Genomic DNA, 15,426 nt, shown 5'->3' on the forward strand with positions numbered 1-15,426 from the left:
TATAGGACATTTTATACGCAAATGAGTCAGAGCCTCCTGTCAGAAAAAACACCATACACCTCGCACTGAATGTGCTTTACACCAACCTATTTTTAATGGTGTGGTTCCCTATGGGCCAAATTCTACTCTCAGATGGATATAAACCCAGAGTTACTCTACTGACTTCAGTTGGCACAATATATAGTTATTGTCAAAGGGCAGTACTGAGCGACGGCTCTTACACACTTCGTACGGTGCTCAGGAAGCAAACCTCCAAGGCACTCTGCAGTCTAAATTTTGCAGGAAGGGCCCAAAAGAACCACTGCTCCATGCAATGGAGTGGGGGCTTGGTGAAGAGACAGACCGTTTTTCCTCTTCACCCACAGAAGAGTAGTCACACCCTTCCTGTCCCAGCTCACCAGATGAGGAGATGCGGCTGTGACAGCAGACCAAACATCCCTCTCTCCCTTATCTAGCTGGAGAGTTGTAGAGGTGGTAGGGTGGGTAGAAGCGAAGTTCCGGGCTAGAAGACACAGCCATGGACTGTACTTTCCTCCTTGCCCATCTGCTAGGGGACCTGCCGCAGATATAAAAACCACTACATCTCTCTTGGATTCCAGAGGAAGAGGTAAGGCCAACCAGCAAGGGAACCACCACTCCACAGGAGAAGCAGCAGCAGTGGTGGCAATAGTGGCTGGGACCCCACCCTTCCCCGAGTGCCAGAAGTGCAATGGCAGCTGGTTGAGCCCCTCCTCCCCCACAGCAGGAGCGGGCACTAAAGAGGGAAACCCTGGCCCACCAGAGGAGTAACTCCAGCATTAGCCCCAGGCAGCTGTGATGGTTACCTAGCCCTCAGCCTGAGTCACTTCCCTCATCTTGGGTGTATCATTGCTAAGGGAAGGGGCCTGGTCTGGGCAACTGGAGGGGGCAGGGGTCTACTCTCCTTCTCTTCTTCCTCTGTGGTTTTAGTGGGTGGGGTGAGCAGCAGCTGCTGCTTTCTTCAAAACATCCTCCCTCTTCTGGAGCCGATAGCCTCCTGAATGCCATCTGTTTTTCCAGAATGTATGTTTTAACATCACAGGGATATCATGAAATAATTTCCCAGACTGGAGACGTACGTACAAGCCAATTGAGCGCTGCACATTACCCCTGTGCTCTGCTCCCTACACTGGTTCTCCATAGATCAAATAATTCAAAGGCTCACTGTTAACCTTCAAGGCCCTCCATGGAATCAGCCCAAGATATCAGAGAACCTCTTTCCACAACCACCATCTCCCCCCGAAAGCTACTTCCTCAAGAACTATGATGTGGTCAGCTTCAAAGGCGAAGCTTGTAAGTGTGGGGGAGACAGGTCATTTTTGGCAACAGCGCCAAGGGTTTGGAACTCAGCCTTCACAGGATGAGATAAGAATGGACGCAAATCTCACAGCCTTCGGAACAAAGTCACTTCCTGGACTTATGTTCCACAGACAATTCAGAAAATCAAAGAGGAGGAATAAAAAAAAAAGAAAGAAATGAAGAGGAGAAGGAAGAAAGACAACCGGCCTTCTGTGATTTAATAGTGTCTTCTATCTTGGCAGCACCCAAGACACTGTGGTGACAGGTACCACTATAAGAACATTATATCCTACTTAGATAAATACTGCAGACTCAGCAGTGAATTTAGGTGGCCTGTGTATACCAGCACATTTTTACTATTAGCCCTTCCGGTTATAATTCATCTATAGTATATTTGATTTATTCTATATGTTTGATAAAAATGACTTCTGGGGACATTGCTCACCATACACAGTGCAGAACAAGATAATACAAATGTGCCTCTTAGGTGGTAGAAAAAAATATATAAACTATTTTACTGTACATTGAGTCATACAATTATATATCATGTAATGTAAAATAAAATGCATATGTTATGTACATACAAGGAGGCAGGGATAATGGCCACAAATCCTGAATGTGTAACTTTAGCTTTTGCATCTGCTGACTTTTCATTTCTTAACTGTGCTATATTAATGTTCTCCAAAAGTCATGGTAAAGGGATAAGGGGGATTTTATGGAATACTGATCTAGTACATTATGTGACTCGAGACTGGAGTATGCAAAACATAATCTGACTCAAAATCAGTCTATGTACCAAGGAAATGTACAGGGACTTGCTGTGTAGCCTGAGGTTTAAGAGACCCTTCCCATAATACATTCTGCATTATAATCTTAATTCCTCTCACATGAACTTTGGCATCTGGTTTTTAAACATCTTAAAAGATGACTAGAGTATTAAAACTGATACTTAAAACTGGCAGCACATTGAAAAATGAGTCCAACAGGCTATAGTGCACAAAGATTAAGGACAAGAGAGCAAAATTCAGCTGACCTGATTAGATGTTTAATATCATTGGACCATGCTGTAAGTTCACCTAAAGTGTAAGGGTGAAATTTAGGCAAGTTTTAGAGACAAACTGATAAAATGTAACCCAGGTCAAAGATTCTTTATGACAGTTTATGATTTGAATACAAGGGTACTAACATACTGCCTAAAAGGAAATGTGTGAATTTGGTTAAAAAGATAAACCTAAGAAAAGCAAATTTTAGTTTAAAATATTTCAAATCACTTGGAATAAGGGATTTTGGAAACTTAATTTAATGGTCATGCGTAACTAATTAGTAGTATATTAACTACTCAGGAAATACATAGTATACATGTACATCGCAGACTGACTTTCTGTGGTGATAATTATAACTATTCCCATTTACAGGCAGAAAAACAGACAGAAAATAATGCAGGTTATTGGTAAAGCAGTGCATTAGCAATGAAGTCAGATCTTGGGGCACGGGTTCGATGAGTAAATGGAAAATGCCAGTAGGACTGAGGATATCCAGGATAAGAGGAGAAACGTAGAAGACTTCCATTCTCTTTTCCCAGCACCCTGAGCTTGTTCCCTCCCTTAAGCACTTTTGGGCTTCTCCTCTACATTCAACTGTCTTCTTGGAAAGTTTCTATCACTGGGTGCTGTTCCACTGATACTAGCAATGATGGGAGTGCTAGGGAAACCAGGCACTGGCATCTGCCAGCATTTTAACCCTTGTGTTATCTTGCTCTGCTTTGAACAGGGTTAAATGACACAATGGTTATAGTGATTGAGGTCAGTAGTCACTAGCACACCCACCATTATTACATTTAGTGAAGCTGCACTGGGAATGACATTTTAAGAAAAAGAGCCTCTTGTAGACAAAGCCTATTCCTCCTACATCAGTAGGGCACCATTCTTGGCCTATCTATTTTTGTATTCTATAGGTGTGGTTATTAGACACTACAATCGGGTATCCATTTCTTGGTAAATAATTCCTGCCCGCATTAATCTCCATCAAGGTGATTTCAGGCTACAGTTGTCAAAATTATGTGGATGAAAACCTGCCTTTAATTACTAAGGAATAGCTAGAGATGAATTTAGAGAGGAACTATGTCAGTTAGTATGATCTCTGGTGACATGAGGAATGAATTCTTGGTTGCAAAATACAAATGATGTTGAGCACATCCTCACTTTTTTCTCAGTCACCTCAGATTAGAAAATAGCTGTCTTAATTAGCTTTAGTTTGGGTTGGTCAAATGTGTCTCATGAAGAAGAGGATGGCAGGAGGATCAAACAGAGAAGCAAAAGTAACAGGGCAATGTAGGACAACGCATAACAAATATGAGGCTGCTCAGTACCTCACAGGAGCAAGCCCCCGCTTGGTAAGGCCAATTTTTCACTTTTCTTCATAAAGTCTATGTAATTATTTTTATGAGGAGGGAAGGAGTTTGGAATATTTCTCTAAAATGCCAGTAACCCAGCACACAAATAACTGAATGACTTTCAGTTCCAACTCTCCAAAGAGTGTTTGTAAAGTACAATAATCAATAGATTTTAAAGCAAGATGGGACCATTGTGATCATCTCATCTGACCTCCTGCATAACATGGGACATAGGACTTCCTTGAATTAATTTCCTGCTTCAAATCCAATACCTTTGGTTGAACTATAGTGTATAATTTTAGAAAAATATTCAGCTCAATTTAAAAGTTCACAGTGATGGAGAATCCACCACACCACTTGGTAAACTATACCAAAGGTTAATGATCCTCACCTAAAAGTTTGCACCTTGTTTCTAATCTGAATTTGTCTAGCCTCAGCTTCCAGACATTGGATGTTGTTAAACCTTTGTCCTCTATTATCCAATTTCTGTTCCCCATGTAGGTACTTCTAGACTGTGATCAAATCACTGTTTGATAAGCTAAAGAGATAGGAGCTCCTTGAGTTTTTAACAATAAGGCATGTTTTCCAATCTTTCAATAAGATCAAAAATGATTTTCTAAATTAAAAAAAAAATAAGTTGACTGTGAAACTAGTTTGGTTGTCTCATTTGAGTGTCCAGTGGACAAGCCTAAATATCACAAAAAAAAAAACATCATCGCCATTGGAATTAGCTGGAATGTAGATTATTTAGAGATGGTTTTTCCAGAACAGAATTTAGGCACGTTTCTGTGACAAAGTAGGAAAGCTTACAATGCTGCTTTTTACGCTGTAACTGTTCTGCAGGGAGAGAACTTCTTTCTCCAGGGAGGTGAGTTCATCACCTTTTACAAAACACTACATTCACACAAAAGGAATTTATTTCAAAAAGCTAATTATGGTTACCAAAATTATCACATCTGTTAGGTTCAACTGGGCAACTCTTACTCAGTGGTGAGCATATAATAATATTCAAGGAAACTACTTGTATAAGTGCTAACAAATGTCTACCCTTGATTGTCTAGAGGTAGACAATCAAGCTGCGTGTCAAACTAATATTCTGAACTATATTGCAAGTAGTAACTAGGTGGTGAGTAACCAGTGACTTGCCTTATGTTCAGAACTACCATCGTTTTTTCATACAGCTAGAACCATTTCAGTATAATGTTTGATGCTGAAATGGTTCAACTACTACAGTAGATGTCTAAATACTAAATGAGAAAAGGTGAAACTGTACATGGATCTCATTTTTAGAGATCTGGTTTTCTTTCAGATAAAGGAATCAAGTTTGCACATACTGAAAACATTGACATGCTCCTTTGATCATATCGACAAGATTTTAGAGGCATATTTTTGAGCCAACCAAATTATTGCCAATTTATATAGCAACAGAATTATTATTAATAATGGCAGACAGTTGTCAGTACCTCAAATTGTCATGTAACCTGTCCTTTAGGGAACTGTGCTTTATAACACGGACAGAAAATTATTTACTACACTGTGATGGAAAGATGCCTGGAGGAAAATGTGACATTTCATAAAAGTCATATTTTTACTAGATCAGCGTTTACCGTAGAGTCCAACAAACATGATTAAATTCTATTGAAGCTTCTGAGACGGTGCAAAAGTTTGATTCGTTATTTACATTTGCTTAGGCTTTATTTTGAGCTACAAAATTTTCCACTAAGACTCAGTTCAGTCCGTATGAGCATTAATCAAGTTTCTACTCAAGACTAACTTTTATCCTCAAATTTAAAGAACATCCAACAACTATTGGTGGGGGTGAGAATCTATTTTGTCCAGTTTTAAATTTTTCTCCTTACCTAAACCTAAATTATATGTTATTAATATGGCCCAAATTATTTAAAATACTTATACATTAGCTAAGTTAATTTAATAAATTAGAAATAGGTTGCATACACACACACACACAAACACACACACACAAAGACAAAAAGTCATGTGTCCATGTTGATTCGATTGGATCTGTCAGCAGCCTTTGACACAATTAACTGAAAGATTTGGTCGATCTGTGTCTCTGGATCCTGCCTAGGACAGACAATGTTACTCAGGTGGTTCTAATCTTTTCTTTCTAAGGGTGTTATCCTGTTCCCATTGAGGTCAAAGGAATAGGATTGGGAACACAGAGGATAGTTTCTTCCTTGTGGGATTTCCCTCATGTGAAGATCCACAAGGATATATTCTGTACGCCCTACTGTTGAAAGTATATATGAAGGTGTTGGGGTAGACAGTGAAATGAGAGAGCACACACTCCGTCATCATGAGCTTTTGCGAACAGGGGCTGCTAACAGGGAGTTTCGCAAGGGAGTTTGGAAGGGAGCAGGAAGGGGGCGAGGGTCCCTTGCCGGTTCTATCTGTTTTCCCTTTATTCCCCTTAATACTTATAAACCGACTACATTCAAAACTTCTTGCTTAAACAACCCTTTCAGCGGACAGGGGGCTGCAGACAGGAGTGTGACAGAGGGAGGCTTACGATGGTTAGGAAGACCCGCAACACCTGTGCCAGCACTGCTTCTGTCTCCTCCACCTGTGCCTGTAGCCAGACAGAGCACCTGAGCATGGATGCTTCTACCCAGATCCTGGTGTGGTTTTGCAGAGACTGTAACTTGCAATTTCCACTTATATCCAGGCTGGGGGGACCATCCAATGTGAGAGGTGCCTGCTGGTGGAATCTCTCAGGCAGCAGGTGGGAGAGCTACAGGAGGAGGTGGCTAGGTTGAGGAGCAATTCCTCGACAGTGTCCATGTGGAGACAGCTGAGGTAGCTGTCCCAGTACACAGGACTGCTGATACACCACTGCTGGAGGAGGAGATGGCTCAGGGTGGACACTGGCAGCTGGTTACTTCTGGCAGCAGGCAGTGCTCCACCCCTGCTCTGAACCCTCCCGCCATGGTAATAGGTAACTGTTATGCTCTTCTTGATACAGGAAAGAAGGAATCACTCCCTACAGTAAAGGAGGAGAAGCCTCGTACCCCTAAGGCTGGGAGGTCTGCTGCCACCACTGCGAATAGGAAGCGTAGGGTAGTGGTGGTCGGAGACTCTCTGCTGAGGGGGACGGAGGCGCCCATCTGTCGCCCTGACATTTCATCTCAGGAGGTATGCTGCCTGCCGGGAGCCCGTATCCGAGACGTTACAGAGGCATTGTCGAGGATTATCCAGCCCTCTGACTACTACCCCATGCTACTCATCCATGTGGGCACAAATGATACTGCGCGGTGTGACACTGAGCGGATCAAGAGTGACTACAGGGCTCTGGGAGTACGGGTGAAGGAGTTTGGAGCGCAGGTGGTATTCTCTTCAATTCTTCCTGTCAAAGGTAGGGGCCCGGGCAGAGACAGATGCATCATGGAGGTGAATGCCTGGCTGCGAAGATGGTGTCGCCAGGAGGGCTTTGGCTTCCTAGACCACGGGATGCTATTCGAGGAAGGACTGCTAGGCAGAGATGGCGTTCACCTTTCGAGGAGAGGAAAGACCCTATTTGGACACAGACTGGCTAACTTAGTGAGGAGGGCTTTAAACTAGGTTCGACGGGGACAGGTGAGCAAAGCCCACAGGTAAGTGGGGAACATGGAGACCGGGGAGATGGGTCGGAAACGAGAGGGAGTGTGGGCTATATTGTCAGAGAGAAAGGAGGGTCAGGACAAAACTGGGAGGAAAGATCAAACCAGTATCTTAGATGCCTATACACAAATGCGAGAAGTATGGGCAATAAGCAGGAAGAACTGGAAGTGCTAATAAATAAATACAACTATGACATTGTTGGCATCACTGAAACTTGGTGGGATAATACACATGATTGGAATGTTGGTGTGGATGGGTACAGCTTGCTCAGGAAGGATAGACAGGGGAAAAAGGGAGGAGGTGTTGCCTTATATATTAAAAATGTACACACTTGGACTGAGGTAGAGATGGACATAGGAGACGGAAGTGTTGAGAGTCTCTGGGTTAGGCTAAAAGGGGTAAAAAACAAGGGAGATGTCATGCTAGGAGTCTACTACAGGCCACCTAACCAGGTGGAAGAGGTGGATGAGGCTTTTTTTAAGCAACTAACAAAATCATCCAAAGCCCAAGATTTGGTGGTGATGGGGGACTTCAACTATCTGGATATATGTTGGGAAAATAACACAGCGGGGCACAGACTATCCAACAAATTCTTGGACTGCATTGGAGACAACTTTTTATTTCAGAAGGTTGAAAAAGCTACTAGGGGGGAAGCTGTTCTAGACTTGATTTTAACAAATAGGGAGGAACTCGTTGAGAATTTGAAAGTAGAAGGCAGCCTGGGTGAAAGTGATCATGAAATCATAGAGTTGGCAATTCTAAGGAAGGGTAGAAGGGAGAACAGCAAAATAGAGACAATGGATTTCAGGAAGGCAGATTTTGGTAAGCTCAGAGAGCTGATAGGTAAGGTCCCATGGAAATCAAGACTGATGGGAAAAACAACTGAGGAGAGTTGGCAGTTTTTCAAAGGGACACTATTAAGAGCCCAAAAGCAAGCTATTCCGCTGGTTAGGAAAGATAGAAAATGTGGCAAAAGACCACCTTGGCTTAACCATGAGATCTTGCATGATCTAAAAAATAAAAAGGAGTCATATAAAAAATGGAAACTGGGAGAAGATTACAAAGGATGAATATAGGCAAACAACACAGGAATGCAGGGGCAAGATTAGAAAGGCAAAGGCACAAAATGAGCTCAGACTAGCTATGGGAATAAAGGGAAACAAGAAGACTTTTTATCAATACATTAGAAGCAAGAGTAAGACCAAAGACAGGGTAGGCCCACTGCTTAGTGAAGAGGGAGAAACAGTAACAGGAAACTTGGAAATGGCAGAGATGCTTAATGACTTCTTTGTTTCGGTCTTCACCGAGAAGGCTGAAGGAATGCCTAACATAGTGAATGCTAATGGGAAGGGGGTAGGTTTAGCAGATAAAATAAAAAAGAACAAGTTAAAAATCACTTAGAAAAGTTAAATGCCTGCAAGTCACCAGGGCCTGATGAAATGCATCCTAGAATACTCAAGGAGCTAATAGAGGAGGTATCTGAGCCTCTAGCTATTATCTTTGGAAAATCATGGGAGACGGGAGAGATTCCAGAAGACTGGAAAAGGGCAAATATAGTGCCCATCTATAAAAAGGGAAATCAAAACAACCCAGGAAACTACAGACCAGTTAGTTTAACTTCTGTGCCAGGGAAGATAATGGAGCAAGTAATTAAGGAAATCATCTGCAAACACTTGGAAGGTGGTAAGGTGATAGGGAACAGCCAGCATGGATTTGTGAAGAACAAATCATGTCAAACCAATCTGATAGCTTTCTTTGATAGGATAACGAGCCTTGTGGATAAGGGTGAAGCTGGGGATGTGATATACCTAGACTTTAGTAAGGCATTTGATACGGTCTCGCATGATATTCTTATCGATAAACTAGGCAAATACAATTTAGATGGGGCTACTATAAGGTGGGTGCATAACTGGCTGGATAACCGTACTCAGAGAGTTGTTATTAATGGTTCCCAATCCTGCTGGAAAGGCATAATGAGTGGGGTACCGCAGGGGTCTGTTTTGGGACCGGCGCTGTTCAATATCTTCATCAACGACTTAGATATTGGCATAGAAAGTACGCTTATTAAGTTTGCGGATGATACCAAACTGGGAGGGATTGCAACTGCTTTGGAGGACAGGGTCATAATTCAAAATGATCTGGACAAATTGGAGAAATGGGCTGAGGTAAACAGGATGAAGTTTAACAAAGACAAATGCAAAGTGCTCCACTTAGGAAGGAAAAATCAGTTTCACACATACAGAATGGGAAGAGACTGTCTAGGAAGGAGTACGGCAGAAAGGGATCTAGGGGTTATAGTGGACCACAAGCTAAATATGAGTCAACAGTGTGATGCTGTTGCAAAAAAAGCAAACATGATTCTGGGATGTATTAACAGGTGTGTTGTGAGCAAGACACGAGAAGTCATTCTTCCGCTCTACTCTGCTCTGGTTAGGCCTCAGCTGGAGTATTGTGTCCAGTTCTGGGCACCGCATTTTAAAAAAGATGTGGAGAAATTGGAAAGGGTCCAGAGAAGAGCAACAAGAATGATTAAAGGTCTTGAGAACATGACCTATGAAGGAAGGCTGAAAGAATTGGGTTTGTTTAGTTTGGAAAAGAGAAGACTGAGAGGGGACATGATAGCAGTTTTCAGGTATTTAAAAGGGTGTCATAAGGAGGAGGGAGAAAACTTGTTCACCTTAGCCTCTAAGGATAGGACCAGAAGCAATGGGTTTAAACTGCAGCAAGGGAGGTCTAGGTTGGACATTAGGAAAAAGTTCCTAACTGTCAGGGTGGTTAAACACTGGAATAAATTGCCTAGGGAGGTTGTGGAATCTCCATCTCTGGAGATATTTAAGAGTAGGTTAGATAAATGTCTATCAGGGATGGTCTAGACGGTATTTGGTCCTGCCATGCGGGCAGGGGACTGGACTCGATGACCTCTCGAGGTCCCTTCCAGTCCTAGAATCTATGAATCTATGAATCAAATCCAGATTGTGCAGCAAGCTGCTAGCCAAGATAGGGACTTGGTTGGGAGCAAGCTGGCTGAAGCCAAATTTAGTTAAATGCCATAGGTTGGGGAAAGCATCTTTAAGATAAGGAAAGAGGGTGTTTGCCTCCCCTATTGAAGAGTTTGGTCACCTTTGTCCAGGGAGGACCTCACTATCATTACTGGCTCATAGCATATAGACGGACATGCCATAGTCAGTTCATATAGAACCAGAGCAGTCTCCAAAATCAAGACATTTAAGCCCTACACCTTTGCTCATGATAGTTCTCCAGGAAAAGGTATTTTTCTTTTTAGTATGTATGATGCTTCTTGCACTAGCAGCCATGAGGAGAGTGACATATTAATTGCTATGCTGAGCCTGTGCCACTAAGGAATCATTGGGGTGGTCCTCTCATTGCTGGTTATGTGGGTTTAGGACACAAAGTGAAGAGTCACCAAGTGGTTGAACTGCACTGGAGGATTTGTACCAGTGTATTTATATAAATCTTACTGATTTATATAAAAGAACAAAACACCTTTTCATTAGGCCTTGATTATATCTAGTTATTCCATTGCTTATTGGTGATGCAAAAACCTCCAAATGTTCGGTCCGAATAAGCTTCCAGAAGTTTAGATACTTATCTGAACAACTCTGAAAATCTAGAAATTGAGCTCTGAATTACCTAAATAAATGGCCTGCTCTTTGATTGCAGGTTTCAGGGACATCCCTCCCAGGAGTCTGCTAATGGCAGTTTCCCAGTTCTAGTCACTTAGCTCCCTTCCTAGAGCAATAGCCCCAGAGTTGCCTCCCTGAGCACCTGGCCACTTTCTTGTGGTGAGTCCTTAGAGTGTTAGCTCCTCTCTACAATAGCTTCTTTCCCAGGTGCAGCCTGTTCCAACCACTCTCCTCTTTGCCTGGCCTCTAGAGCCCTGAATAGGTGCAGGTGTAGCCCAGCCCCTTTTAATTGGCTGGATTCAGCTCATCTGCTGTGATACAGGGGAGCTGGGCCCAGTCTACTCACAGGGACCAGCTACCCAGTGACAGGTCTGTCTGTAGGCACACTCTCTGAGTGTGGACCCAGGGTCTAACACTACCTTCTGAGAACTGGAACTCACTGTCCAGATACCTATGCCTTCTAGGCTCAGCACTTCAGATTTCCCCGCACTTACACGTACCCTTTCCCAGAACTCCATCCCAAAGGTGTGACGCTTCCAGTTCACTGTTTAACTCTCTCCAGAGGCAAACAGTAGATTGTGAACCATTTAACATAGAGATACTTTGCACAGAATCAGAAGTATCACTGCTCTTTTAGTTAATCATATAAAAGCACAAGAAAGTGCAGATCAATTAGAAAACAACAAACATCCTAAAAGCAGTGCCCCTTTCTAGATCACCCTCCGTTGGGGATCATCTGGGCTCAGGAAGGCAAGCAGGGCTTCCTGCCTCATACAGCCTGTACGTACTGAATGCTTCTCTCTCCTCCACAGCTGGAGGCAAAATGGTCAAAAATCCCAGATAGGTCAATTCCTCCCTATTTATACCTTTCGTTCCCTTTGTCAGGTATTGTCCTTCCAGCCTCTCCACATGATCAGAAACCCCTGCCAGGTGATTTTGTTGCCAAGGTGACCTCTCCTCTGCTAAATCAATTTTGCTAGTTGGGAGCCAGTTTAGAGTGTTACATTTCAGTGGTTGAGCATTTTATATCAACAGCCCTCTTTTGTTATTCTTTTGCCACCAGCCTTTGGAATTTCAGGACAACATGGAAGTAAACAGACCACAGAGAAGGCAAAAGGCTGCACATTCAAATGGTGTTTGCATCTTGGTAAAGATACAGAATTCATAACCTCACACAGGATACATAAATTGTACAGAGATTCCCAAATTGTTGTCATTGCCATTCATTATTTTGTATACAAAAAGTGTATAGATTATTTTAATCAGCATAGGAACAGAAACAATCAGAACAATCAGATCCATGGTGACTACAACAGACCTAGTAAACGTTTATGGAAAAATGGTCACAAGTCCTTTTTCTACATATATTATCCAACCTGTTAACTTTTTCCTCACATACAGATTAACATCTATAAACTGCACAGAAAACAAACAGTTTGTTTAAAAATATACAACAACAATTATTCCTGGCCCCATTGAAGTCACTGGCAAAACTCTTATTGACTTCAGAGTGGTTAGGATATCACCCCAAGAAAATACATCTCCTTTACCCTCACTTTTTATAAATATTAACTAGAAGATATCAACAAACAGCGACTGGTCCTTTCCAACTGTTATTAGTCTTTGTGATACATTTATTAACTGGGCTACAAGACTTTCTATGGTTCCCAAGTCATCTATGCTTTCAATGATCATGGTTCCTACTATTTTAGTAAAGGCACCTGACAAAGAATTACTACAACTACTAAGATACTGTAGTTGAGATTCCATTTTGTTCACTAAATAAAGCCATTTATGGAATAGTCCACCATATGCAAACCATTCTGATGTGTACACATTTGTTAATGAGTACGTAAACTTTGTCTATGGTGATAACACTTGCGTATTCATTTTTTAGCTAGACAAATTGATACCCACTGCTCAACATGTTCTTAGAATTCAGTCTTTTTCAGGTTTCTATATAATACACCATACATCTTTGCACACAAGTTCACTTTGCATTCCAACAAACCTTTATGGAAACTAAACTGCGTGAGTCAAACTGTATTGTCAAATCCAATTCCCAGTCCTCCCATATTCTTATCTCAAAGGCATATAGAAGGCTATGAAATTAGCAGTACAAAAATCAATTATGATTTCAACTTCACGATACAGTGTTGTAGCTGAACTTCTAATGGGTCATTATGGAGCGTAAAGAATCACATTTTTCTGAATTACTGACATATGCTGCGGAGAAATTCAGAAAACAATATACTTTTCTAGTTTTATTCAAACAAAACAGGAGTTATCAAAAGAAGTTTTTGCTTAATAGAGGAAGATGCATTTATTATTTGAAAAATGCTAAACATATTCAGGAAAATATTTAAACAGTACCTGATGAAGATATCAGTGTCCCGGTGAAAGTAATTAAAGAACGCTACACTTTCCGTGTGAAACAAAACTGGTGAATTTGGCGATTTTTTTAAATTTGAGAAATCTAAAAGGTTACCATTGACAAGTGCAAACTTCTTCTTTCTCCAGCTAGATCATTACAATCTACCGAGCATAAGCATTAGCACCTTACTGCATCGTCCCTGGAGCAGCGCAAGAGAGAGACCGACTCAGAAAGTCACAAGCTGCTTCCCAGCCTCCCAGCTGCTCCAGGAAGGAAGTACCTGAGCCAAGTCTATATTCGGTGCTGCGTCCTTCCATTAGTGTGGCCATGTAGTTATACTGGCCGGCACATTGAAGGGGGAGGGATGTGACATTTCATCCTACCCTCTTCCACCTGCCTGTCCAGTGGAGAAAACAATACTCTGAGGACCCTGCTTCACCCTACTCCATTGTGCAACCCAGGCCAATATTTGAAGCAAAACTTGGGATGCAGCAGAAAATAAATCAAAAAGGAGACAATCATCCCTGTGCAGGTGGCTAGCAGAAGGCCTTTGCAGCACTTCACTTCTATTTTAAGTAGTTTGGTAGTGCAGAGGCCTCATGCAGGCACACTATACAAGATGAGTTTCGCCCAAGGTGTTGATAACTTGTAATAGCATCTTTGTGAATACAGCCTACTCCCCTATCATCTGCAGTTTTCCTTTCATACTGCCATCAGAGTGCTTTGAAGAGGGTTGGAGCTTTTATAGCAAGATGGGATGACTGCAAAAGAAAGTTCTTGAAATTAGAAAAGGTAACGTGTGTTCTCTTTTTCTTCTGGAGGGATGCTCAAAGAAGAGTAGAGGGGATAGGAATAGGAATAAATGGCTAGTACTTTAAAACTTCTATTGCATTTTAGACTGCACCCAATTAGTGTAAAAATGCAGAAAGATGCTTTACGTTGTAGAAAGGATTTGGTGCCTGACTTGCTTTTCTGGGAGTTGGCAAGAGGCTTTTGCCAGAGCCCAGAAAACAGAATCCAAGATTGAAAGAAAAGAGAATCAAACAAAAAACATGGAGAAAAACCAAACAGTTTTTCCCAGTGCACTGACTAGTGCTACTCAAGGTCACTAGACTGAGAAACAGAAGAATATAAACATGTGGAACATGACAGAAAGGAGGCATATTATATCTGGCTTCAAAACCAAGAACAACATAACTTTCATTTTTCTAAATAATAAGAAAGCAAAGCAGTCTTTATGAGTCACTTCAGAGATGAGAAAAGATTAATCTCAGCAGGAACCTTTTTCTTAATATCTTTTTTAGCACCGATAAGTAGCACAGATGGTTCAAGAGGCAATGGGTCAGATCATGGGGGTTGAGCCCTGGAGAGCAGTGGGAGAAGGACGCACAGGGGAGATAAAAGTGGCCTTTGCAGTTTCTGATTTGAAGCCTTTTGCGCCATTGGCCCCTTGTGAGCAAATGTCCCTATGGTGAGAATAAAGGGATAAATACAGTGCAAAAAATCCTGATTCCTTTCCTCTGTCCACACCCACTGCACCAGCCGGGAGGGGTGTGGCAGCCTGTATGCCTCTAACACTGGTGCAAAGCTGCTGCACCACACTGGCCCATTATTATTATTACCTTCATGCTTCTAACCATTAAGTCTAAAGCAAGCAAAAAATTCCATGATGTGTTGGAACTTCATATTTACAAATGTCACCTACTTAAGGTTCTTAAAAAATTACCTGGTCCTTGAAATCAATGAAGCTTCATGTAATCTCCAGTTCAGCATCAGGGTTTATAACTGTGGAACTCATTGCTGCAATATAGAAGTGAGGTAATTAACTTAGTAAGAGCTTTAAAAGATGTTATAAATAATAATGGCTATTTTATTACATTACATTAGATAGGGAAACAGTAAAAAGAACTAGTAAGTCTCATGCTTTAGAGCTTAAATCCCTTGTTATAGCAAAACAGAACCGGCCAGGTATGTGTGATACGGGCCACTACAGGAGACTGAACTAGATGAACCCTTGTCTATTGTGTGATGGGAAACAATATCTTCATACGTCAGTATTTAGAGATTCCTGTGCTGTCTTT

At 41.8% G+C, this 15,426-nt stretch overlaps 1 protein-coding gene across 8 annotated transcripts in view; it reads right to left on the reverse strand.

Annotated features, from left to right (window-relative positions):
• Window positions 1–15,196, reverse strand: part of PDE1A (phosphodiesterase 1A) — a 284,525-nt gene extending 269,329 nt beyond the window's left edge. For 3 of the 8 annotated variants that reach the window (XM_042860654.2, XM_042860653.2, XM_065561937.1), the window contains exon 1: window positions 15,072–15,195. In XM_042860654.2, coding sequence (XP_042716588.1) covers window positions 15,072–15,118 — 47 coding nt within the window. In that variant the 5' untranslated portion in view covers window positions 15,119–15,195. Of the gene's footprint in view, window positions 1–15,071 lie in introns of all 8 variants that reach the window. The other 5 variants (XM_065561933.1, XM_065561932.1, XM_065561946.1 and 2 more) reach the window with 3 other exon arrangements.
• Window positions 15,197–15,426: the final 230 nt, after the last annotated feature.

Source organism: Chrysemys picta, chromosome 11 (genome assembly GCF_011386835.1).
Source record: "Chrysemys picta bellii isolate R12L10 chromosome 11, ASM1138683v2, whole genome shotgun sequence".
Classification (NCBI taxonomy): Eukaryota; Metazoa; Chordata; order Testudines; family Emydidae; genus Chrysemys; species Chrysemys picta.